This window comes from Schistocerca nitens, chromosome 9, assembly GCF_023898315.1.
Source record: "Schistocerca nitens isolate TAMUIC-IGC-003100 chromosome 9, iqSchNite1.1, whole genome shotgun sequence".
Classification (NCBI taxonomy): domain Eukaryota; kingdom Metazoa; phylum Arthropoda; class Insecta; order Orthoptera; family Acrididae; genus Schistocerca; species Schistocerca nitens.
The window spans coordinates 6,354,103-6,381,543 of NC_064622.1; the positions used below are offsets into that span (position 1 = coordinate 6,354,103).

Below are 27,441 nucleotides of genomic sequence, written 5' to 3' on the forward strand. Positions count from 1 at the left end.
ACAGGTTTTATTTTAGATGCAAAGGAAAAGAAAGAACAGGATGTAGCTTCTAAACAATTGTAACTTTCCAAAACAATGAAGACTAATTTATTCAACTCTAAAACATATACATACGTTCTCACACTCATTTACTTGTTAAGTATTGTGAATAAAACTCAGTCTTTACACATTATCATATTTTTGTACTTGAACAGAATCCCACAAAGTTACTTTATGGAATAGTAGGTATGAGCTTTTTTTTTTTAAAAAAAAATGAATAATCTGTAACCAAATTATTCTCAAATGTAATATGTGTGTAAATGCTACTGATTTTCAAAATGGAGATGAAATTACAATAAGTGTGAATGAAAAGAAGTACTACACAAGTTACTTCTTAATGATTATAACATGTGATATGTACAATGAAATAGCTATCCAACAGTACAATATATTACTATTTAGGCTGCAGTGTAGCAAGTTTAGCTTGGAAGAAAGCTCCATCACCCACTGTTGCCTGTCGATTAATTTCACGATGGCGTTCCTTGCTCACAATCTCCTCCAAGACCTCACCATCTCCTTTTATCAGCCTGTAACATATGAGATAAATAAAATAATGCACCTGCCTTTACTCAAATTACTACAGCAGAAACAATAAAAAGTAAACAATAACATATTGTAATGAAAGGATGATCTCTCCTTACAAATTAATTCACGTTACTATGGACGGGCTATCTTCTATTTCTACATCTATATCTACATCTACATCCTTAACTCCGCAAGCCACCTGACGGTGTGTGGTGGAGGGTACCCCTGAGTACCTCTATTGGTTCTCCCTTCTATTCCAGTCTCGTATTGTTCGTGGAAAGAAGGATTGTCGGTATGCTTCTGTGTGGGCTCTAATCTCTCTGATTTTATCCTCATGGTCTCTTGTCGAAACTTTAACAAAAGCCCGTACCGAGCTACTGAGCATCTCTCTTGCAGTGTCTTCCACTGGCGTTTATCTATCATCTCCGTAACGCTTTCGCGATTATTAAATGATCCTGTAATGAAGCGCGCTTCTCTCTGTTGGATCTTCTCTATCTCTTCTATCAACCCTATCTGGTACGGATCCTACACTGCTGAGCAGTATTCAAGCAGTGGGCGAACAAGCGTACTGTAACCTACTTCCTTTGTTTTCGGATTGCATTTCCTTAGGATTCTTCCAATGAATCTCAGTCTGGCATCAGCTTTACCGACCATCAACTTTATATGGTCATTCCATTTTAAATCACTCCTAATGCGTACTCCCACATAATTTATGGAATTAACTGCTTCCAGTTGCTGACCTGCTATTTTGTAGCTAAATGATAAGGGATCTATCTTTCTATGTATTCGCAGCACATTACACTTGTCTACATTGAGATTCAATTGCCATTCCCTACACCATGCGTCAATTTGCTGCAGATCCTCCTGCATTTCAGTACAATTTTCCATTGTTACAACATCAATTTCATGATTATGATGCACTGTTTTCCTCTGCCTCTGAAATTAGCACTGCCTCCAAGAATTATATAATCAGATGGACATCTACATCTGTTCTATGGCCAAATATAATTATAAAGAAGACATTTGAGCTGTACAAGAAGAAGAAGAAGAAGAAGAAGAATGGGGAGGAGGAGAAGATCAATAAGTATAATTAAAGGCAATAAAAATGCTTGTAATTTTGATGCTGTTTATAACAAGTTCACAATTTAAACAAAAGCCATTATTTGCTTAACCTATCTGTGCTCATTAGGGCAGTCGGATAAGGCAGGTGGGTGGTGATGTTTAGGAGACAAAGAAGTGGAAGTACAACAGCCTGCAGTCTGGAACACTGTCCACTGCTGGCTGAAGTGGTCACTATCTGAAGTGTATGTAGCTTACACACAGGCATTGGGAAACTATCTACAGGTATCATTTTGTGTCTTATGAAGTAGCTGGACCTGTCCAACAAGAAATATACTTGAACAACCCTCTCAACTGACTCAGTCAGTCGGTAGTTGATGGTCGCAGACACATCACCACTCTTACAGTATTCTATGGAAGCCACTTCATAGATATTTACCAGTGGTGGAATTGTGTACACGGTGGTTCATTTTATTTCATAAGTGAACGGCCAAAGTCTCGCAGAATATCAGTTGCAAGGATGGACATACAAAAACATTTGGAATGAATTGTAACATTGACTTCACTGAAGACTCCAGGATCCAATAGCATTACCTTATTCGGTTTGAGCTCTCGAGGAAGAACGAGCTGCCATCCCTCCACAGACATTCGTACACCTAATTGAAAGTGTCTCCTGCAAAGTTCCAGACATCGTAAAGACGCACTCCATATTAATGTCAACTAATAGGTACGTGGGTACTTTTGACCAGATAGCATGCTCTCCGTTTTCGAGTTAATTATATTAGTTATTATCAAAAGTAGATTTCTTGTAAAGTTCACCGTAATTCTTTTCAATAAACTCACTCTGATTGCATCTCTGTTCTTCATTTATTAGTGATAGCTACATGCATTCCTATCAGAAGCCGTGCTTAACGGTTTACTGCACAACAGTGCTGCTGCCTGCAGAGGGCATCATGAGAAGAGCTGCACCACAGACAGGCAGGAGGTCTAAACACTTACTCGGGAGAATAATTCAGGACACCTTGCCTCCACCAGTGACATGCTTTAGCCTGATGTATCCGTGCAGTCCCAAGGTTCCTGCTCACATATGGATAATCAACTGAGGTGGTGCCAACACAGGACAAGTTAGCCAAAAAGCTCAATTCTGGTTGTTTCATACATAGAAATCTCTCCACTGTGTTCACCTTGACGGGACTGTCAGCATTCTTTCACTCAATACCGTGCTATCACATAATCTTCTGGGACACTCCATCTACGGTGAAAAACAAATTCTACAGAAGTATAAAGTAAGAATATTGTCCGAGGTGATAGCCGAACATCTTGGACGAGCCTCTTCAGGAACCTTGGGATGAGCAAACTTACTAATTTGAGAGAAGAACTGAAAGATAGTTGTTCTTAGAACATAACCCCTGCAAACACATACTTCAGTGGGAAAAAAATATTTGCCTTTTTCTCCAATGCAAACAAAACACTAAGTCAAATGACAGTTTAAAGACTGGGGACTCAGTTCCAAATGAGCCACGGTGTTGCAAATTCTTGGGTGATGGTGCTGATAGCAACACAACATGAAATCTGCTTAAAAATAAGTAGAATCATATTCTTAATGGAAAAAAAAAATGTAAATTCCAAAGCACTACAGACTATGTAGTGTGGATTGTTCAGGTCAAACAGATCTACTGATGCCAGAAGTCGACTCCTTCCCATAAGATAATGACAATGTGGCGTGCAACATCGTATTTGAACAAACAGAACAAGAACACAACAATGACAATATTTCTTTTGCATATTTGTTAGTTTTAGGTTTGCAGGTTGTGCTGACAGACTGATCTGTAGTGAAGCCTGAGGTCAAGGTTAGATTGGAAGGCATCAGTTTGGTTGTGAGTTGGCGAAGCAGTATCAAACACTGTAGTTATTCCACTCGATTTACTCGGATCTATCATATTGTATTCCAACATCGGGATTTGGTGTAAAGGAACATATTCAAAGATTGGTGAAACTGCCGAAGGAAGCGGTTAGGTGTACAACAAATCTGTTAACAAGACAATCCTGTACAAATTCATTAAAAGAACTAAATATGTTAATTGTTCCTACACTATTTATATACTTAAACAATCAAGCATGGAAAAACAAATGGCATTGCTTTGTCGTACAGTGACACACATAATTATACTACAAGGTGTAGGAATGACTATCACTTACAAAGAACACAGCTTCATCTAACTGGCAAGATTCCACAACAAATTCCCAGTCGGCATTAAAAAACTAAGAGAGGACATCACTATTCAGAACTAAATTGTTATTTAGAATTAGTGTGTCCATACCACATTAAAGACAATACAGAAGCTACACATTAAACCTTTACAATAAAACTGTAAACTAAACTCTAAGTAAACAGCTACTCATTGCAAGTTTTCGTTTCTGTGTTAGAACAGTTTTCTCATTCTGCTTCAAGCAACTATTGAGACCAATATATCCTGAAGAGGATAGAAAGGAAGATCAAGATAAGTGCTCAGAATGTAGAAGAAAAAAATAGTAATGAATGCAAAGCTGCGTTTGCTGGTGCAGTGTAGGATACCCAAGAGTGTTCTATACCAATGATGTTATATTAAGCCCCAAGATGATACATAAACATGGTTTAAAAATGGCAACCAATAATATAACATGTTATCATAGTGCAAAAATATAAACATAAAATACAGAATCATACAAAATTCTAATACTATTGAAGGACAACCACAGCAAATTGAGGGTTTTGAGTGGGAACCATCTAAAATTTAAAATAACAACCACAAAATCTCTATAATAGTAAAATATACAAAGATGAAACAACCACAGAAACACAATACAATATTAGTTTCCAAAATGCACGAAAACACAAAATAAATGCAAACTAACTGTAACTGTTATCGAAAACATCACCTGATATATATAGTTCAAATTAAAAGACGGATACCAATACAGAAACCCAAAACCGGATACCAACAGAAAAAGCTGAAAAGAAATACCAATACATACAATGAAAAATTGCAAGAACGAAATCCAGTATTGGAAACATCAGTTGAGTTATCTAGGTCAACTTAAAACATTGATATCCATACAGAAAGCCAAAAACCGAAAGCATCAGAAAGAGTCAAAAGGTGACACCAATACACACAGAAACAAATCATGAAAAGTAACAAAAGATGCTATTGAAAACACCAGTTAAGTTGTATTGTTCAACTTAAAATGCCAATACCAATACAGAGAGCTAAAAATCACTGTGACTAATGAAACAGCATCAAAAACATCAGTTGACTTACATATCTCAACTGAAAAGTCTGGAAGGAAGGAATATTAGAGTTCAGCATCCTGTCAACAGTGAAGCCATTAGAGATGGCACACAAGCTCAGATTATGAAGGGATGGGGAAGGAAACTGGCCATGTTCTTTTCAAAGGAGCCATTTTGGCATCCACCTGGAGCAATTTAGGGAAATCATAGAAAACCTAATACTGGATGGCCGGATGCGAATTTGAACCACTGCCCTCCAAAACGCGAGTCCAGTGTGGTAATCACTGCGCCGCCTCACTCAGTTGGAAAGGCTGCTAACAATGCTGAGAACCAAAATTTATGAAAGTAATTATACTTGATATCACTTTGATAATAATTTACAGTGCTGGTTTCAGAACATTTTTCCCCTAACAAGTGATGTATCATTTGCCCCCACCTCCCCCTCCAGTTGCGTCTCACAGGCAGCATAAATTGCCTTTCCTTGAACTCTTGGCAAAACTTTAAAAATAAATAATTCTAATGATCATGACAGAGGGCTGTTTCTTATTTTAAAGTAAGTACTCTATACACATTCCTCTGTAACAGAGATCAATTTCTAAATCTTATTCCAATACTAAATATTAAGAGAGGATACAGTTCACATTTACACTTAAAGTAATTTTTGACATTTTTACAGCTTTTGTGAAAAAAAGTTGTTATTACAGGATGAACACAGCTAACAGCAAAAACTGACACTGCTAAAGTATATGGCAGCAGAAGCAAAAATGTTCCAGCAAACATGAGTCCATAGACTATCTGTCAGTAAAATTATTGTGAATGTACGGTAACAAGCAACCATTGACCTCAGTATGAAATATTGTCCTAGTTAGTACAAATGTATTTTAAATGTAAACTTTTTGGCCCGCATCTCGTGGTCGTGCGGTAGCGTTCTCGCTTCCCACACCCGGGTTCCCGGGTTCGATTCCCGGCGGGGTCAGGGATTTTCTCTGCCTCGTGATGGCTGGGTGTTGTGTGCTGTCCTTAGGTTAGTTAGGTTTAAGTAGTTCTAAGTTCTAGGGGACTTATGACCACAGCAGTTGAGTCCCATAGTGCTCAGAGCCATTTGAACCATTTTTTTGTAAACTTTTTGATTAAGTCATAACATAACTGGGCTCAAATTTCATCCATGGCCTACATTACCTAGCGCATCATTGGAGAATGTGGTACATGCATGTTGGAGGACAGGCACAATTTGCTGCTGATGCAAGACGACAACTAAGGCATCAATATGTTCCAAGATGGATAGATCTCTGAGGTCACCTGACATCACTCCTCCAGATTTTTCTGTCTGGGAGTCATCCTAGAAGTGGCATGTACATAACCTCTCATTGATACAGATGAAGAACTGGAACAGTGAATTCTGTAGTCTTGTCAAAATTTATGAGGTGATCACTCACAGCAGACTTGAATGCAGGGTTGTGTCCAAATGCCAGAATATCACATGGAACACCTTTGTTAACAGATGAAAGTGTATAGCAAATTGTAATGTGCTTAAATTTCATTGTTTTTATTGTTAAGGTATACTCCAGTTGAAATTCGAGGTCAGTTACGTAATGGCTTAATTGAAATGTTTACATATCAAACACTTTTGCACCAACTTGGACAATATTTGATACTGAAGTCACTGGAGGCTCGTAACCACAAATTGGCAATTATCTAGCAAATGTCTCATTTGCGGAACTATTTTTAATGGGACATTTTTGTTTCTACAAGTGTTATACTTTCAGCCATGAGAGTTTTTGCTACTAATTACATTCCATACTGTATAAAAATTTTTTACTTGAGCACCAGAGTCCCAGTTTGGAACCCCACGCACCAGTTTGTGTCACTTGGCCCTTAAACCAGTGCTGATAATGTAATATACTATATAAACAAAACAAAGAAATGAACCAACGGACTGAAAAAATTACCAATATCGTAACTTTCAATTACAAAATTTATAAATCATAACTGTATTTATAAATCATTACTGTATGATTAAATGATGATGGCGTCCTCTTGGGTAAAATATTCCGGAGGTAAAATAGTCCCCCATACGGATCTCCGGGCGGGGACTACTCAAGAGGACGTCGTTATCAGGAGAAAGAAAACTGGCGTTCTACGGATCGGAGCGTGGAATGTCAGATCCCTTAATCGGGCAGGTAGGTTAGAAAATTTAAAAAGGGAAATGGATAGGTTAGAGTTAGATATAGTGGGAATTAGTGAAGTTCGGTGGCAGGAGGAACAAGACTTTTGGTCAGGTGATTACAGGCTTATAAATACAAAATCAAATAGGGGTAATGCAGGAGTAGGTTTAATAATGAATAAAAAAAATAGGAGTGCGGGTTAGCTACTACAAACAGCATAGTGAATGCATAATTGTGGCCAAGATAGACACAAAGCCCATGCCTACTACAGTAGTACAAGTTTATATGCCAACTAGTCTGCAGATGTGTTAGAAATTGATGAAATGTATGACGAGATAAAAGAAATTATTCAGGTAGTGAAGGGAGACGAAAATTTAATAGTCATGGGTGACTGGAATTCGACAGTAGGAAAAGGGAGAGAAGGAAACACAGTAGGTGAATATGGATTGGGGGGAAGAAATGAAAGAGGAAGCCGCCTTGTAGAATTTTGCACAGAGCATAACTTAATCATAGCTAATACTTGGTTCAAGAATCATAAAAGAAGGTAGTATACCTGGAAGAATCCTGGAGATACTAAAAGGTATCAGATAGATTATATAATGGTAAGACAGAGATTTAGGAACCAGGTTTTAAATTGTAAGACATTTCCAGGGGCAGATGTGGATTCTGACCACAATCTATTGCTTATGAACTGCAGATTGAAACTGAAGAAACTGCAAAAAGGTGGGAATTTAAGGAGATGGGACCTGGATAAACTGAAAGAACCAGAGGTTGTAGAGAGTTTCAGGGAGAGCATAAGGGAACAATTGACAGGAATGGGGGAAAGAAATACAGTAGAAGAAGAATGGGTAGCTCTGAGGGATGAAGTAGTGAAGGCAGCAGAGGATCAAGTAGATAAAAAGACTAGGGCTAATAGAAATCCTTGGGTAACAGAAGAAATATTGAATTTAATTGATGTAAGGAGAAAATATAAAAATGCAGTAAATGAAGCAGGCAAAAAGGAATACAAACGTCTCAAAAATGAGATCGACAGGAAGTGCGAAATGGCTAAGCAGGGATGGCTAGAGGACAAATGTAAGGATGTAGAGGCTTGTCTCACTACGGGTAAGATAGATACTGCCTACAGGAAAATTAAAGAGACCTTTGGAGAAAAAGAAAAACCACTTGTATGAATATCAAGAGCTCAGATGGCAACCCAGTTCTAAGCAAAGAAGGGAAGCAGAAAGGTGGAAGGAGTATATAGAGGATTTAGACGAGGGCGAAGTACTTGAGGACAATATTATGGAAATGGAAGAGGATGTAGCTGAAGACGAAATGGGAGATAAGATACTGCGTGAAGAGTTTGACAGAGCACTGAAAGACCTGAGTCGAAATAAGGCCTCAGGAGTAGACAATATTCCATTAGAACTAATGATGGCCTTGGGAGAGCCAGTCATGACAAAACTCTACCATCTGGTGAGCAAGATGTATGAGACAGGCGAAATACCCTCAGACTTCAAGAAGAATATAATAATTCCAATCCCAAAGAAAGCAGGTGTTGACAGATGTGAGAATTACCAAACTATCAGTTTAATAAGTCACAGCTGCAAAATACTAACGCGAATTCTTTACAGACGAATGGAAAAACTGGTAGAAGCGGACCTCGGGGAAGATCAGTTTGGATTCCGTAGAAATGTTGGAACACGTGAGGCAATACTGACACTACGACTTATCTTGGAAGAAAGATTAAGAAAAGGCAAACCTATGTTTCTAGCATTTGTAGACTTAGAGAAAGCTTTTGACAATGTTGACTGGAATACTCTCTTTCAAATTCTGAAGGTGGCAGGGGTAAAATACAGGGAGCGAAAGGCTATTTACAATTTGTACAAAAACCAGATGGCAGTTATAAGAGTCGAGGGGCATGAAAGGGAAGCAGTGGTTGGGAAAGGAGTGAGACAGGGTTGTAGCCTCTCCCCGATGTTATTCAATCTGTATATTGAGCAAGCAGTAAAGGAAACAAAAGAAAAATTCGGAGTAGGTATTAAAATTCATGGAGAAGAAGTAAAAACTTTGAGGTTCACCGATGACATTGTAATTCTGTCAGAGACAGCAAAGGACTTGGAAGAGCAGTTGAACGGAATGGACAGTGTCTTGAAAGGAGGATATAAGATGAACATCAACAAAAGCCGAACGAGGATAATGGAATGTAGTCAAATTAAATCGGGTGATGCTGAGGGAATTGGATTAGGAAATGAGACACTTAAAGTAGTAAAGGAGTTTTGCTATTTAGGGAGTAAAATAACTGATGATGGTCGAAGTAGAGAGGATATAAAATGTAGACTGGCAATGGCAAGGAAATCGTTTCTGAAGAAGAGAAATTTGTTAACATCGAGTATAGATTTAAATGTCACGAAGTCGTTTCTGAAAGTATTTGTATGGAGTGTAGCCATGTATGGAAGTGAAACATGGACGATAACTAGTGTGGACAAGAAGAGAATAGAAGCTTTCGAAATGTGGTGCTACAGAAGAATGCTGAAGATAAGGTGGGTAGATCACGTAACTAATGAGGAGGTATTGAATAGGATTGGGGAGAAGAGAAGTTTGTGGCACAACTTGACTAGAAGAAGGGATCGGTTGGTAGGACATGTTTTGAGGCATCAAGGGATCACAAATTTAGCATTGGAGGGCAGCGTGGAGGGTAAAAATCGTAGAGGGAGACCAAGAGATGGATACACTAAGCAGATTCAGAAGGATGTAGGTTGCAGTAGGTACTGGGAGATGAAGAAGCTTGCACAGGATAGAGTAGCATGGAGAGCTGCATCAAACCAGTCTCAGGACTGAAGACCACAACAACAACAACAACAACAACAATAAATCATAACTTACACATTAATAACTACTTTAACTAAACAAAATATCTAACTTTCAGACACAGATTTTTCCATGAAAGAGAGACTGAAACTCATGACCAAACCAAATGGTAATGACAAACACTCAAACATATTAAAATTACACAATTTAACAATAAATTTAAAAAACTGAAATATTAAAAAACGAACCAAAATAAAAACATCAATGGCATCCATGAAACAAATCCAACAGAAAACTCCCCCTCCCCACCCCAAAAAAATAAAAAAATACACACACTCTTCCATTGAACTTACAACCCACATCCTACACATTTTCCCTCTTATTTTCATAATCCTCTGGAAAATACAGACACCCTGAGAAACACACTTCTGCCAGCAATATTCATCAAGGAGCCCACAGTATGAATAGCTGCTTTTGTCCCTCCCTGGAACAGATTTTACGGCTCTTCAACATCACTCAGTTGTATTTGTACAGGCCCCAATCTCATAGTCTTAAAATTCCAAGTTGTAGTTCACGACAAGGTGGTTGTAACCCTTCCTGTTAACCCTGTATAAGAACCAATTCCACCTGAAACATATTCTTCCATAAGAGAAACCAAAACACTATTAATACAATTTTCAACAACCAGAAAGAGAAGCCACATCCGAAATAAAAGCACCCAAGCCCAAAGACCCACAATGTCATCATGCCCCCTCCTTCACCTCTACTTATCATAACTTGGCTCATCAATTTCCACTACCATACCATGCTGCCCTACAACAAGTTCTCTATACTTAATAAATCCACCACATACCTCCCTAAAAAAGAAAACCAATCTATTACATGTCATTTACAAACACCACTTTCATGCAGGGCATGTCTTACAGAAGACTCACAACAAAAATAATAAGTTAACATCACTAGAAGAAAGAGAGTGATCCTCGCTCTCTTAAACCAATGACCACAGCTAATTGACTGACACAAATAATCTCGACAACACTTCCACATGTAGCTGCCTGATGACTGCTGGGACAAAACCTTTGTCAAGCTGATATTAACACCACATGTATGATATCCACAACACTCTGATTAAGTCTAAATTTTGTAATATTTTAATAGTTGACTCCTGATCTTCCTTTTCCCACCACAACATACAACTACTAAATATTAATTTTGGATTCGCTTTGCAAAAATTGTACTGCAGGATCAGATACCAATAAAACAAAATAATTAAACAAGGGACATAAATAGAACTCTATCTCTGAAACGGATTAGCACAGAGTGTAAACATTTTATTTTTGAAAGGAACATTTTTTTGCACATAATTCAATGTTCGTGTAAATTATAATCTCAGTTTTTGCTCGTTACTAGGACAACCAAAGAATCTATTAATGCTTTCTTTGACCTCCTGTGTGGATACATTATTTAGTCATCAACAATTATACTATTCAGCCATGAACAGTTACAAAAATGAAGCATTTTTTTAAAACAAATAAATGTACAAATCACTTAAAAATAAGAATATTTCTTACTAATAACAAAAAAAGGAAAAATCTTATTGATTTCTGAATATGGAAGTAATAATTAAATTTTGCTTTACAAATGCTTACTAACAGATCTGTACAGTCACAACTCTTTCAGATTCAAACAATAATGTCCATTCCAAACAATTAATAGCAATCTGATACCATTCAAGAAAATTTTATTAATGGCTAACATGATTATTGCACCATCTCCATATATTTAAAATTACTAACTAAAACAAATCATATCAGGTATCTAAGAACTGTCTTATCATTTTCTAGTAAAAGATCAGTAATGATTTAGAAGCTTCAGGTTGTTTACGAACGTCATCATCTAGCACAATGGCTCAAAGACGCCATGTGGCATCAAATGCTCAAGTTTGCCGGCAGTGTATTGGTGTTAATTCATTTCAAAATATATATTTAAATAAAAATATATAATTATATGAAACTGCTGTTTAATTTTTCTGCAGTATAGCTTACAAATATAGCTTTTTGTGTGTTTTGCTTTTTCCTGTGTGAATGTCTTTTCGATGCTAGTAATTAGTATTTCTCTGTGTAAAAAACAGGTTTTTGTTGTGTTTTAACGTAAGGAAATTTCTGGTTGAGAATAATGAATACAGGAGATGATTCGCCGAAAGGCAGAAGCGTTATGTCATCGACAGGTACACAAACGGAAGGTACAGAGCTCTGCTTTGCTAGCTATCGAAATGAAATTCCTTTCTCAAGCTTGAAGAACACACACACACACACACACACACACACACACACACACACACACACACACACACACATGCACACGCCTGTCCCCCTACATTGTGCTCAGTTGGCTGCCAGCTCCTTCCTGGCCCAGTGTGAGTTTGTCGGAGTGAGGTGGGAGTGCAGGGTGGGGTGGGGTGGAGTGAGGGACAGAGAGAGGCGGGAGGCAGTGAGGGGGGTGGGGAGCATCTCGTGGGAGAGTGAGGAGCCATTTGTGGGCTCGGTAGAGGGAGCAGGTGGTAGATGGCTGGGCACGCGATTTCACAGACTGGGGCATGAGATGGCAGCACACAACTAGCTGACAGGTATTGGCGGGGGAGGTACTGGGACAGGGGAAACTGTGTGTGTGTGTGTGTGTGTGTGTGTGTGTGTGTGTGTGTACACTCCTCCTCCCACCACCACCACCACCACCACCACCAGCAGCTCTTCTGAGCTGTACAGATGGCAGCTATTCTTACAGCACATCCTTCACTCCCGTAATCTTCCTGGCCTAAACCTACGGTAACTTGCTGTCACCCCTACCCAATATCGCATGCCCAGCCATCTGCCACCTGCCCCCTCTACCTGCACCCTTTGCTAGCCCACAGGTGGCTCCTCACTCTCACACGAGCTGCTAGGTGCTTCCCTCCAAACCCCACTCTGCCTCCTGCAACTCTCCATCCCGCATCCCACCCCACCCTGCACCACCACCTCACCTCAGTACACTGACTGTGGGCCAGGAAAGAGCTGGCAGTCAACTGACCACAATGTAGTGACACAGGTGAGTGTGTGTGAATATGTGTGTTTGTGTGTGTGTGTGTGTGTGTGTGTGTGTGTGTTTTCTCCTACATGCTTGAGAAAGGAATTTCATTCCAAAAGTTAGCAAAGCTCTGTACCTTTCATTTGTGCCCCTGTCGACACAGTACTTCTGCCTTTCAGTGAGTCATCTCCTTTATTCCCACATATTTTGCTCTGGTGTTGTCTTTACAGTTAATGTACAAAATGGTTCAAATGGCTCCGAGCACTATGGGACTTAACATCTGAGGCCATCAGTCCCCTAGAACTTAGAACTACTTAAACCTAACTAACCTAAGGACATCACACACACCCATGCCCGAGGTAGGATTCAAACCTGCGACCGTAGCGGTCGTGCGTTTCCAGACTGAAGCGCCTAGAACCGCTCGGCCACAGTTAATGTACACACAAATTTCACATATGTTTAAAGCTGTATGAATATGATGTGTCTAATGTCATTGTAAAATGTGATCCACGCACAAATCACCTACTACTAGTACTACTACTACTACTACAACAACTACAACCACCACCACCACCACTACCGCCATTACTACTCACATGCCAATAATTTGTCTCTCTAACAGTATTTGTGATTGATAAATGAAGTAATTAAGAATGAATGGTGCAATTCACGATCACAACACTTGAACTAGAAAAAATTTCCTTATGAATTAAGCATTCCTCTTTGGGTTCACACGAGTTTCTCTATATTATGGTGCAACATCGATGCCCCTGGGAGTCAGGCAGGAAACTGACAATCTACATACATACACAAACAAATTAAAATAATTCCTTATTAGCTACTCCTACAATTTTTCTGAATATTTGGATTCAGAAAAGTGAATTCGAGGAGAGCCTACATTTTTATTAGATAGATCTTGACTTTACCAGTAGGTCTATAAGACAGCTGATAGTGGTTGTGAAAGTTACATAAATGCTTTGTTTAGTATGTTGTCTATCAGACAAAAAGAAGTGGTTATTAAGGTGTGCTGATTTTAATGTATATTTCTTGAAGGAATCTGACAGAAACAGTGATCTAGTGCTACTGTTAGCCACTTACAATTTAGTATCAGTCATAAATTCCCCTACCTGAGTTGCTCAAGATAACAGTAATCTTACAGATGATGTAGACATACAACAACAGGAAGATGAAACACATGCCTATCCTGTGGTAAATAGATTGTAAGCACTTGATACACAGTTAGCCACATTACGTAACTTACAAGCTCAAAGTATAGTTTAGAAAAACTCAACGAAAACAATGAGGCTGGTTACTGACAAATTTAGTAAATATTTTAAGGAAAGCTTAAAAATGACCATTTTTGAAAGTAGTTTGCCTAAGAAGATAATTAAATATAATAATGAGAAGTCATTAAAGGAACTTTCGATCACTACATGTACCAGAAGCTCTTCACAATGAAAATGGGACATGTATAGCATTGCCAGAACAAGTAATGTTCCAGAAAGGCTTTGTTGTTATTAAAAGTACTGTGACACATTAAGAAAAGTTTTTAAAAATATCATGAGTGTGCACATCTTATCTGAAACTGACAGCTAAGACAATACAATAAAATCAATATCGACTATAGTTAATAGAAAGGCAAGAAAGAAGCCATAGAAGATGACATTATTTATATTAAACAGAACAGGAGCGTTGTAAATGACAGTTCAAGTGTAGCAGATTATGTTTAAAAGTGAGGAAACTGGTGCAAATACTTCAGAAAAGAAAGCAAAACATTACACTGAAGAAGCAACAGAGAGGTTAATTATTTAGTGAAATAAAAATTAATCTAAGATTCTCATCTGAAATATAAGGAAGGTCACCATGGTTCTAAACAGTGAAAGTGCTCATGAAGTGGATTGCATCTTCCATTAAGACACTAAAAATTGTGACACTATAATTTGTGTAACACTCTTATTCACTCACATAATGCATCAGTAATTCATGGTGTTTCCTCCACCAGACTGAACTATGGCACCATATGACCTATTTGTAAAGAGGGTGACTCCACAGGTGTCAATTACTACCACTGAGTGCCACTCCTTACATCATTTTCTAAATTTTTTGAGATGATAATGTACTCCAGGGTTGTAACAAACATGTGTAATAATGGGTTGATTATTTTGCCAATCAAGTTTGGGTTTTTACAGGGCCAGTGGCATTACAGAAACATCCAATTCCACCCGTTTACACTGACCCATGACGTTGTGGAGTCTCTGGCACAGAGTGTCCTATCTTTGAGTCTTATTTCTTTGGACTGCTTTGCTCTAGCTTCTTCTCGGCACGTAACTTGTTCTTCTGCCATGTTTGTTCATTTTGTCTCGGTGATTAGTAAATGTATATTTGATACTTAGTGTGTGTTATTAGCAACTAACCATACGTGATAACCACAGTGGTGATCCCGACACTGGCGTTGTTTCATCGCAAGTTATTTTGTGCTCGTTTTCATCATTTGCGAACTTCATGTGCCAGCCCACATTGTTTCCGCCACAATGGATCTACCAGTGTCTTTCAGTGCGAGTGTCACGCACCCTATTAACTGTGCTTGCGCTAATGCAAGTTTGGTTAAAAGTGAACAATTATTTATGCCTGGCCAAGCCGGCGGCCACCTAACCATAACTGGCTCAACATGGCCACCATCTAGCATGGCAGCACAACAACAGCCACAACACGGGCACTGCACGCCGCATGACAACATTGTGGACGATCTTCCAGTTGAAGACATTGCGGTTTATCCTTCATCGACGCCATTTCCTTCGGGATAGTTTGAAGTGCCGACGAAATTCCAGAACTGTGAATCGAACATTTCTATGCACGAGGTTGCACATTCTTATATGTCTGGTGTCGCAGCACGCCACGTCCCGCACCCCCCACCCTCGCACATCATCGCGGAGACACCGGTCGCCCCCCCCCCCCCCCACACCGGTTTCCGTGACTGTTGCACCGTGACCACCTTCCACCCATTTTCGTAATGGCGCCAGCCGTTCTGCCTGCACTGGTTTCTGGGTCAGCCCCCCCCCCCCCCCCATGGCTGCGCCGTAGCCCCTTCCACCTGTTGTTGCAACGGCACCAGCCATTCCACCCACGCTGTGTTCTTCGTCGGGCCTGCAGTTTGGACACACCGTGCCGACTTTTACACCCCCCCCCCCCACCACCACCATGTGCTGCATGCAGCCAACCCCCCAAGCAGACCTCGGGCGACGAACTGTTCACCACTACTGTACTTCCGGTGTTGGAGGCATCCTGCTCTGCTCGTATGGATCTCCATCTGCTGGTACTGCCTCAACATGTGTTGCAGCAGGTTTCCCAAACTGCCGGTTTTGCAAAAATATAACCCTAAGACTTGGTTCGCCTTAGTGGATCACATTCTGGACATCCACGGTATTTCGGATGACAATACCCGTTTTGTCTGCCAGGTGAGTCACCTCCAAGCTCATCCGGACCTCATCAGTGACTTGCTTCTCTCACCGCCCGCCTCGCACAAGTATTCGACGGCAATAGCACTGCTCATCGAGTGTCTTTCTCGCCCTCCAGCAGAGGGTATCCACCACATTATTCACGACGAGCATCTTGACGACTGCACTCCTTCACAGCTTTGGCTGCGCCTAAGTGCATTAATCAACGATCAAGCATAACCTAACACTGCGCTTTGGACATTGTGGATGGTCAAAATGCCTTTGTATCTGCAACTTCATCTACTGCCTCATGTCGCTGACCCACCTGAGGTTCATTTAAGCATGGCAGATCGGGCTTACACTATCATTTTGTCACTGACACCCCTGTCATGGACGACATCTCGATCACCCTCAGTTGGCACACCTGCAACTTCGGTTACGCACCCTGCTGGCAGAGGCCAGTGTGCTCGCCTCGGCTGCCAGTCAGGTGATGCCATCTAGCGGCCTATGGGAGGTACTGCCTGTGCCCTCCTGAAAGCCGATGACCTCGCAAGAGCAGCTGCCAGATTGGCTACCAGCCCTGACACACTCAGCTGCGGCCCCCTTCCGCTCCACACCGCCCCACCATTGGCCTACCTGCTGTGCTGGTTCCGTGCTACTTACGGGGATGCTGCCCGCAACTGCCACGCGCCTTGGGCCTACCCAAATGATTTCAGCAGGCACGTTTAGGCGCCACGCCCCGCAACATTCCTTCACGGTGCCTACCCTCTCACTTCAGCAATGCGACGCCTCTGTGCCACAGACTTGTCATTGGGCAATCGCTTTCTCCTTGATACTGGCACCGACGTTAGGATTATCCTGGCCAAGCACGTTGGCGACACACTTTCACCAACTACCTTCACCTTGATTGCCACCAATCATTCTCCTATTGCAGTCCATGGCTCAATCAAGATGTCACTTCGCCTATCACTGGTCCACACCTTCCTTTGGACCTTCCACATTGCCGATGGATGAACCTGTGATCGGGCTGGATTTTCTACATCATTACGACTTTTCACCAGACCTGAAAGCCGCTGTGCTCTGTCTCTGGCTCTACTGTGTCTGGTTCTACTGTTTTGTGATCACACGAGTTCAGCATGACTTCGCTCTCCGCCTCCTTGGCTAGACTTTCCACATGTGCATCCCTACTCGAGCGCATTACTGTACGGCTCTCTGACCTGTCGGACATGCGCTTACAAATCGACGAAGACCACATCCAGAACACCGCCTTAGCCACCCACATTGCCCCTACCTCCACTGAGTTGTCACATGTACGGTGTACAATACGTCGTCTATATGCAGAACCACAATGAGGCGACCCAACACATGCCTCTACTATGTCTTCTCGCCAACCTGCTCCTGTGTCGAACATTCCACCGTCCACTGTTGTTCTCCCATCACCGCAGATGAGTCTCCAAGACGCACCCACATGCCCCTCCTGATTCTTCGCACCACGTGGCTCCTGTACCACACTTTCCATTGTCGACTACAGCTGACGCCCCACCTACACCACCTCGGCTCATCAAGGCCACTGAACTGACGTTGCCTGTGGATCCCTTCTTGACCCCTCTTGCTGACCCCGCTTCGCGAGTATCGGCCATCAGTAATGGCACTTGTCATAGGATTCGCACCACCAACGGCCCACCTGTACATTATACGGCCAGGCACCTTAACGCTTCCAAACTTTTCTGTGCCAAGGAGATCATTCAGGTTCCGTTGGCTTCAGGTGTCCTCCGCCCCTCCGATAGCAACTGGTCTTCACTCATTCACCCTGTTCCTAAAAAGGACAGCACCTTACGCATCTGCGGGACTACAGGTCCCCTAACGCTCGCACCATTATCGATAACTACCCCATTCCTCATGTACAGGATTTCACGCAATTACTATACGACTGAAATATTTTTAGATTGTTCCAAGGCATACCATCAGATCCCTATGCATCCACCAGATATTCATAAGATTGCCATCATCACACCCTTCGGACTATCTGAATAATGTTACATGCCTTATGGATTGAAAAATGCTGTGCAGACATAGCAGCAGTTATTGATTCCATTTTGCTCCCTCTGCCACTTGCTTATGCTTGCTTAAACTGCCACTTGCTTATGCTTGCTTAAATGATACGCTAATCTTTTCCTCCTCCACTGAGGAACATCAAGTTCACCTCGATGCGGTTCATTCGACCCTTGCTGCCAATGGAATAGTGATCAACCATGATAAATCTCAACTGTGTTCCACATCAGTGACCTTCCTAGGCCATACTGTCTCTGCCGGCGGCCTCTGACTGGCGAGCTCCCGTGTCGAAAGCGTACTTGATCTCCCTCTCCCTGAGGATTATGCTCAGCTCCATTGTTTTCTGGGTAAGGATAATTTTTATCGCCGCCATATTCCTCAGGCTGCCTCCGTCCAAATGGCCCTCACCGACACCCTCTCCGGCAACAACACCGCTGGGAAATGGAAGTTGGAGTGGACCAAACCCACACTCGATGCATTTGGTAACATTAAAACTGCCCTCGCCGAGGCTGCCACACTCGCCCACCCTGATCCTGAGGCCCGTGTCTCGATCACTACCGATGCCAGTGACTCAGCTGTGGGTGCTGTTTCACAACAGCACACCTCCGACTCCAACCAACCTTTTCCAAGAAACTGACTAACAGCCAGTGTAAATGGTCGGCTTTAGTCTGTGAGCTCTTCACAATGTACGAGGCGACTACACATTTCCGTAGCAACCTCGAGGAACCTTTAACGATCTACACAGATCATAAGCCACTTGTGGACGCTATTCATAGTCCTGCTAAGGACCTTCTGCTGAGGAGTTTCTGCCATATGACCTACATCTATCAGCACTCTTCCGATGCGTGCTATATCTATGGAATGGTGGTCTACCTTTCCCACATCTGCGCGCTAACCACACCACTGAATCTGAAAGAGCTCGTCCGACTTCAGGCCGAAGACGATGATATACAGCGAATACTATCAGACAAAAAGGAATACAAACGTCTCAAAAATGAGATCGACAGGAAGTGCAAAATGGTTAAACAGGGATGGCTAGAGGACAAATGTAAGGATGTAGTGGCTTGTCTCACTAGGGGTAAGATAAGATACTGCCTACAGGAAAATTAAAGAGACCTTTGGAGAGAAGAGAACCACTTGTATGAATATCAAGAGCTCAGATGGCAACCCAGTTCTAAGCAAAGAAGGGAAGGCAGAAAGGTGGAAGGAGTATATAGAGGGTTTATACAAGGGCGATGTACTTGAGGACAATATTATGGAAATGGAAGAGGATGTAGATGAAGACGAAATGGGAGATAAGATACTGCGTGAAGAGTTTGACAGAGCACTGAAAGACCTGAGTCGAAACAAGGCCCCAGGAGTAGACAACATTCCATTGGAACTACTGACGGCCTTGGGAGAGCCAGTCCTGACAAAACTCTACCATCTGGTGAGCAAGATGTATGAGACAGGTGAAATACGCTCAGACTTCAAGAAGAATATAATAATTCCAATCCCAAAGAAAGCAGGTGTTGACAGATGTGAGAATTACCGAACAATCAGTTTAATAAGCCACAGCTGCAAAATACTAACACGAATTCTTTACAGACGAATGGAAAAACTGGTAGAAGCGGACCTCGGGGAAGATCAGTTTGGATTCCGTAGAAATGTTGAACACGTGAGGCAATACTGACACTATGACTTATCTTGGAAGAAAGATTAAGAAAAGGCAAACCTACGTTTCTAGCATTTGTAGACTTAGAGAAAGCTTTTGACAATGTTGACTGGAATACTCTCTTTCAAATTCTGAAGGTGGCAGGGGTAAAATACAGGGAGCGAAAGGCTATTTACAATTTGTACAGAAACCAGATGGCAGTTATAAGAGTCGAGGGGCATGAAAGGGAAGCAGTGGTTGGGAAAGGAGTGAGACAGGGTTGTAGCCTCTCCCCGATGTTATTCAATCTGTATATTGAGCAAGCAGTAAAGGTAACAAAAGAAAAATTCGGAGTAGGTATTAAAATTCATGGAGAAGAAGTAAAAACTTTGAGGTTCACCGATGACATTGTAATTCTGTCAGAGACAGCAAAGGACTTGGAAGAGCAGTTGAACAGAATGGACAGTGTCTTGAAAGGAGGATATAAGATGAACATCAACAAAAGCAAAACGAGGATAATGGAATGTAGTCGAATTAAGTCTGGTGATGCTGAGGGAATTGGATTAGGAAGTGAGACACTTAAAGTAGTAAAGGAGTTTTGCTATTGAGGGAGTAAAATAACTGATGATGGTCGAAGTAGAGAGAGGATATAAAATGTAGACTGGCAATGGCAAGGAAATCGTTTCTGAAGAAGAGGAAGTTGTTAAAATCGAGTATAGATTTAAGTGTCAGGAAGTCGTTTCTGAAAGTATTTGTATGGAGTGTAGCCATGTATGGAAGTGAAACATGGACGATAACTAGTTTGGACAAGAAGAGAATAGAAGGTTTCGAAATGTGGTGCTACAGAAGAATGCTGAAGATAAGGTGGGTAGATCACGTAACTAATGAGGAGGTATTGAATAGGATTGGGGAAAAGAGAAGTTTGTGGCACAACTTGACTAGAAGAAGGGATCAGTTGGTAGGACATGTTTTGAGGCATCAAGGGATCACAAATTTAGCATTGGAGGGCATCGTGGAGGGTAAAAATCGTAGAGGGAGACCAAGAGATGAATACACTAAGCAGATTCAGAAGGATGTAGGTTGCAGTAAGTACTGGGAGATGAAGAAGCTTGCACAGGATAGAGTAGCATGGAGAGCTGCATCAAACCATTCTCAGAAGTGAAGACCACAACCAACCAGTATCAGACAATGAGTCATCGCTCTCTGTCCAGCCCCATAGGCTACACGGGTTGATGATCCCTGTCCTTCGTGACACCTCTACGGGTACATCCCGCCCCCTGGTCCCTACCGCCCTTCGTCACGGGGTCTTTACTGCCTTGCACAGCTTGGCCCACCCTGGAACACAAGCCATGACACGGCTGGTTATGGAGTGCTTTGTCTGACCTGGCGTGAAGCACAACTGCTGCATTGGGCCCATGTGTGCGTTCCGTGCCAGTGCAGCAAGGTTGGCAGGCATGTTCAACCTATACTGGGCAAGTTTAACATTCTAAAGGGGTGTCTTCGGCACGTCCATATCAATGTCGTTGGTCCCCTGTCCCCTTCCGAGGGTTACAGATACATCTTACCGATCATCGACCGTGTGACCTGCTGGGTCGAGGCAGTCCCTCTTACTGACATCACGGCCGAGACCATCACACGTTCTTTCGCCTCGGCACGGGTTGCTTGTTTTGGCTGCCCCCTGTCTCTCACGACTGACCAGGGATGCCAGTTTGAGTCTGTCCTCCCTGCACGGCTCTGCAGCGTAGCCAAATTTCACACCACTGCTTACCACTAGCAGGCAAACGGCCTGGTCGAATGGTGGCACCGCACACTCAAGGCCAAGCTTATGTGTCACAGTGGTCTATGGTCTGAGGCCCTCCCATGGGTCCTGCTTGGTATTCGCTCAGCCCATAGAGAAGACTTGAAGGCCATGCTCGCTGAGATTCTATATGGCGAATTCCTCTTCCTTCTGGCTGAGTTCGTTGAGGATATATCGTCAGCCGCTACCGTGGATCATCCCGCTCTGGTTGAAAGGGTTCGTACACACGTCGCACGCCTCCACATTCCTCTTCCACGCCCTCACTCCACCCCGCCTGTGTTCATTCACAAGGACCTTGCTTCGTGCGACTTTGTGATGCTGCGGGATGACACTGTGTGAGCAGCCTTGCAGCCGCCTTATTCAGCCCTCACCACGTGCTACGTTACGGTATGATCACGTTCGTCATCCACCCACACGGATGACCACAGACTGTGCCTGTTAATCAACTGAAACCGGTGCGGTCACTCACCGACCTGCCTCCCGATGCTGCCGACCTGCCTTCGGCCGAGGTCTCTCTGCCTGCGCAGCCGTTGGAGCCACGGGACCCTTGCACCGCTGATTCCGATGCGCCTACTTCTCATGCCAGCTGGCACAAACATTATGAATTCGTGCGATGAAGCTTCCCTCCGCCGTCCCCCGCACTACCGGGGGGAGCACTGTGGCATCCCTTCTGCGGAGCACTCTTATTTCTTTGGACTGCTTTGTCTTAGCTTCTTCTCGGCGTGTAATTTGTTCTTCTGCCATGTTTGTTCATTTTGTCTCAGTGATTAATAAATGCATATTCGATACTTAGTGTGTGTTATTACCGACCAACCATACGTAATAACCACATCATTAATATGGCGGAAACAGCTACTTCGGGTGTATACAAAATGACGACAATAATGTCACTACACACACACACACACACACACACACACACACACACACACACACACACACGCCAACGAACACAAACAAAAATAAAAATTACACAATAACGTTTCACTCCAAAGATAAAATGAAACTAATGGGACAACTGTGGAAAATTGGGGATTTAGGGTACGGATAAACTAAATATACAACAATAAAAGAGCACTGCACCATCCCAAAACAAGTAATATTTTTAAAAAAATTCACTTACAGCATTCCGCTGAAAAACACACACACACACACACACACACACAGCACATGCCAAAAATGCCACATATATGTGTCCCTGGCCCGAGCTGCTGGAACTCTCGTCAACCATATGCTGTCGCCACAAATGGGACACCTAACACATTCAGTAATAAGACCGAACATCTGCAGAAACTGTATGACAGACATCATATTATCACCCATCTCACTTGTAATGATACACCTCACGAACATTACTGTCATGTCCATACTTAACATAAAAGCAATTAAGAAAATTGGAATGACATCTTTCAACACAACAAACACCAAACTAATCAGATGTAACAAAAATTCCAAATAGGCCCACATAATAAAAAAAATCTTAATAGCACACTGAAAACACTTCCACAACACACATTACAACACCAAGTACCTAAACTCAAAACCACATTAGGACAATGACAACTAAAACTCATATTAACCCAATACCACATGTTAAACTCAGCATGCCCACATACACCACCAGAGGGCACCATCAAATACAACAACATGACATCTACAACCACAATCAATTCAAAAACTCCATGCCGTAATGACGTCACACACTATAACACCATATTTCACGGGTCAAAGCAGACAGGTGTAATTCGACGCTTTCGTTGATGTGGGCCACCTACTGAGTGAGCTATTTATACATTTGCTGGATACTTAATGAAATCTTTAAATGATAAAATATAATCAGTTGGAATTTTCTGTGACTTATTGAAAGCATTTGATTGTGTCTGTCACAATATTAGAGAAGTTAAGTTTTTATGGAACACACAGTTCAGCAGATGCCTGGTTTAGTTCTCACTTAAGAATCAGAATACAGAAGTCTCCTTAGACCGCTCACGTAATACAAAATGGAATTCCACATAAACTGCATGTGGAGAAATTACAAAGAGAATATCACAGTGCTCAATCTTTGGCCCCCTACTCTTCTTGCTGTATGTTAATGCTATGTCATTTTACTTGAATCAGGAGGGGGAATTAGTCTTGTCTCCAGATACTAAAAGCATTGTGAAGTCTTGCAAGGAAACATCAACAGAGAATATAGTAAATGATGTTTCTTTATTATCCTACTTTCTATTAGGCCTATCCACAAGAAATAATTAGCAGCATAGAAAGTTCTAAGTTATTATGTCTTAGGTATGCATACTGATGACAACTTAAAAGTGGAAAAACCAATTAGCACACTTTTTAAAATGTTTAGGCTCGGTTCTCTTGTCATAAGAATTATTGCCAACTTTGGGGATACAGAAGTCTGTAAGTTGCACAGTCTCAGTCATTGTTGTCTTATGGGATAATTTTCTAGGGCAATCTCAGATTTTTACAGATGATTCATTTGCCTATAATGAAGTACTGTCTGAAAGAAGCTGCATAAATACTTGGTCAGATCTGGATAAGATTTCAATGTGATGCAAAGATTAGCAACTTGCTTTCAATATACAGAAACATAAAACTGTGCACTTCACAAAACGAAAAAATGTAGTACGCTATGACTATAATAGCAATGAGTCACCACTGCAAGAAACATAAAACTGTGCACTTCACAAAACGAAAAAATGTAGTACGCTATTACTATAATAGCAATGAGTCACCATTGGAATCAACCAACTCATGCTAATACTTGTGTGTAACACTTCATAGGGATATGAAATGGAATGGTCACATACGCTTATTCATGGGTAATGCAGGTTGTGGACTTCAGTTTATACAGGTTTATACAGGTGAAATGTAACCTGTCTACAAAGGAAATTACTTACAAAACACTTGTGTGACCCATTCTAGAATATTGCTCAAGTGTGTGGGCATTTACTAAATAGGACTAACGTGGAGCATTGAATGTGGGCCTATACAGAGAAGGGCAGCAGAAATGGTCACAGATTTGTTTGACCTTTGGGAGAAAGTCACATAGATGCTGAAAATCTGAACTGGCACACTCTCATAAGCAGACATAAACTATAACGAGAAAGCTCACTTACAAAGTTTCAAGAACTGGTTTTAAATGATGAATCTACAAAAATAAAACAACCCCTTATGTATCGATCACACAGAGTTTGTGAGGACAACATTAGATTGGTTACAGCATACATGGCTCAGGCATGTAAACAATCATTCTTCCTGCATTCCATACATCAATGGAACACGTAGATACCCTAATAACTGGTACATTGGAATGTACCCTCTGCCATGCACTTCCTGATGGTTTGCAGAGTACGGATGTGATGTGCTTTCAAATGTAAACGGAAGATGTTTCTTCTTAACAACTTCTTCTACACCATAGATGAATCCTTGAACATGAAATAATTTGAAGTAGTCAGCATATTTTTTTTCCCCCAATCGTTTTATATACACATCTGTGTATGTGTGTGTGTGTGTGTGTGTGTGTGACAGAGAGAGAGAGAGAGAGAGAGAGAGAGAGAGAGAGAGAGAGAGAGAGAGAGAGAGAAATAACACAGTCCAGGAGACCAACAGTACTAGCTTTTTCCAAAGCTTAGCTGCTTTTCTCCTTATATACATATATATGAAGTAATTGCTCTACCTTGCAGAAGTAGCCAGGAGTGGTTACTTCTGCCTGTTAACATATAACTTGACAAGTCCCATGTCCGAGAAGGCTATCTATCATGATGCAGTTTACTAAATATGATATGTGAATGACCAATGTCAAAGTTAGGTTGGAGTTGAAAATTTTGTTCTAAATTGGTGAAGCCAATAAACTTTAACATGGAATAAAGGTTGTGCAAACAGATTTCATCTGCAATATAATCTGAGGCTGTTGTTCATTTCATATTAAATGCTCTTTTTTTGTAAATAATTAAAAATGAAAGATAAATTCAGAAAAGCTGTACTACACAACTGGCAAATCTCTTGATGTGTAATTCTGTTCATATTATGTTACATATAAGGTAAATAAGAATATGTAAAATGCAATGGGGCCATGAAATCTTACCCGGTTTGGTTAAAACAAAGGTAAGTAGTAAATATAATGTGCTCTGCATAGTTTGCGCACATATCAACAATTTTTTCTGCCAATTTTATGCCATCACTGAAAAAAAAGAATAGTCTAAAGTATGTCTACCCACATCAGACACCAATCTGGATATGCCAAGGACCACAAAAGGTTTGTTGAACACACAAGTACTTCAGTGCACTAGTATAATGACACAATAATTATGTATCGCTACAAGGGAAAGGGCAACCAAAATGGTCAGCCACCAAACTGAGAGACAACTCATTTCTGATTCCTGAAAACGAGATAATTTTGAAGGAGACTAATGGATGCATACGAACATTTAATTTCCAGGCCAATGCTATTTAAATGGAACAAAAGATACATGTAGAAATCTTGAAAACGAGATAATTTTGAAGGAGACTAATGGATGCATACGAACATTTAATTTCCAGGCCAATGCTATTTAAACGGAACAAAAGATACATGTAGAAATCTTTAGTGAAAGAAGCACACCTCTGGAAGGTTTACTTTCAACAGTGTGTACCGACTGAACTTTTTTGGGGCGGCTAAAATCAGATGTATAATCCAGGTATAACTGATTGCATAGAGCCTCAAGAAATGCTAGGGTTTCTGCTACAAGCCTCGATTGTATCACTGGTATGTTACAATGTTGATTTCTAATTAATAAACAACTTGCCTGTATCTGCCAGTTTCTTCATCAAATACTCGTCGCACAATACTCTGCTTCTTTTCCCACTCTTCTTTCGTCATTGGTGCCATAGATCTGCAAGTGGTCTGTGAAATCGTGTCAACAGACGGCGAGGTTTTGACTGCATCCTCTGGCAGAACTGGTCCAATGATTTCTTCGTCCTTGCTTTGCCTCTTCTTCCTTTTCTTTTCCTTCTTTCTTTTCCTCTTCTCCTTCTCTCTCTTCACTTTCTTCTTCTTTTCTCTTTTGTTTTTCTTCTTTTTCCGTTTTTTTCTCTTCTCCTTCGTAGAAGATGAACTTGTGCTTAGTGATGAATCACTATCTGGTGATACAGATTCCGATGATGATTCACGTTTCTTCTTTTTATGTTTTTCGGTCTTATGTTTCTTTCGTTTCGGTGAACCATTCTCTGAGCTAGACGACCTTTTCTTTTTCTGAAATAATTCAGTAACTTCATTTGGCGCCTGTGCTTCAGATTTAGTGTTGGAATTTTCTTCAGCATTCATAATATTGTCGGGAAACTGTAAAATCAGGTTTCACTCGTTTTACTTACGAAAGTGATTAATTGTTTATTTACAAACATTCTGAACAGCACTGCCTCACGATAACTCATAAAATAGTACTATATCGTATGGTCCGTGCACTAAACGTAAAACTAATTTGGCTCTGCAGCGAAACAGGTCCAGGAAACATCGTAGGAGAAACAGGAAGTACAATGTGACGCCTTTAACATCAATTATAATATGACTTTAGTTTAGTGCATGTAAAATTACTAGCGTGTTATTCGTATTCCACTTGACAACAAACATATCTAGA

At 41.2% G+C, this 27,441-nt stretch overlaps 1 protein-coding gene across 1 annotated transcript; it reads right to left on the reverse strand.

The window, feature by feature from the left end:
- Nucleotides 1-120: 120 nt before the first annotated feature.
- On the reverse strand, nt 121-27,433 carry LOC126202949 (ADP-ribosylation factor-like protein 6-interacting protein 4). The gene is made up of 2 exons (XM_049937056.1): nt 26,614-27,433; nt 121-566 (listed from the first exon to the last, which is right to left on the reverse strand). The coding sequence occupies exons 1-2, from the start codon at nt 27,129-27,131 to the stop codon at nt 434-436; spliced, it is 651 nt and encodes a 216-aa protein (XP_049793013.1). The 5' UTR covers nt 27,132-27,433; the 3' UTR covers nt 121-433.
- Between the last annotated feature and the right edge of the window lie 8 nt (nt 27,434-27,441).

Bases quoted from the DNA above. Each gene is read 5' to 3' on its own strand.
- LOC126202949 (XM_049937056.1), bottom strand. From the start codon at position 27,131: ATGAATGCTGAAGAAAATTCCAACACTAAATCTGAAGCACAGGCGCCA. The intron at 567-26,613 runs GCAAGTTGTTTA...CATATGTTACAG, and splicing joins GAAGAAACTGGCAGATACAG to GCTGATAAAAGGAGATGGTG.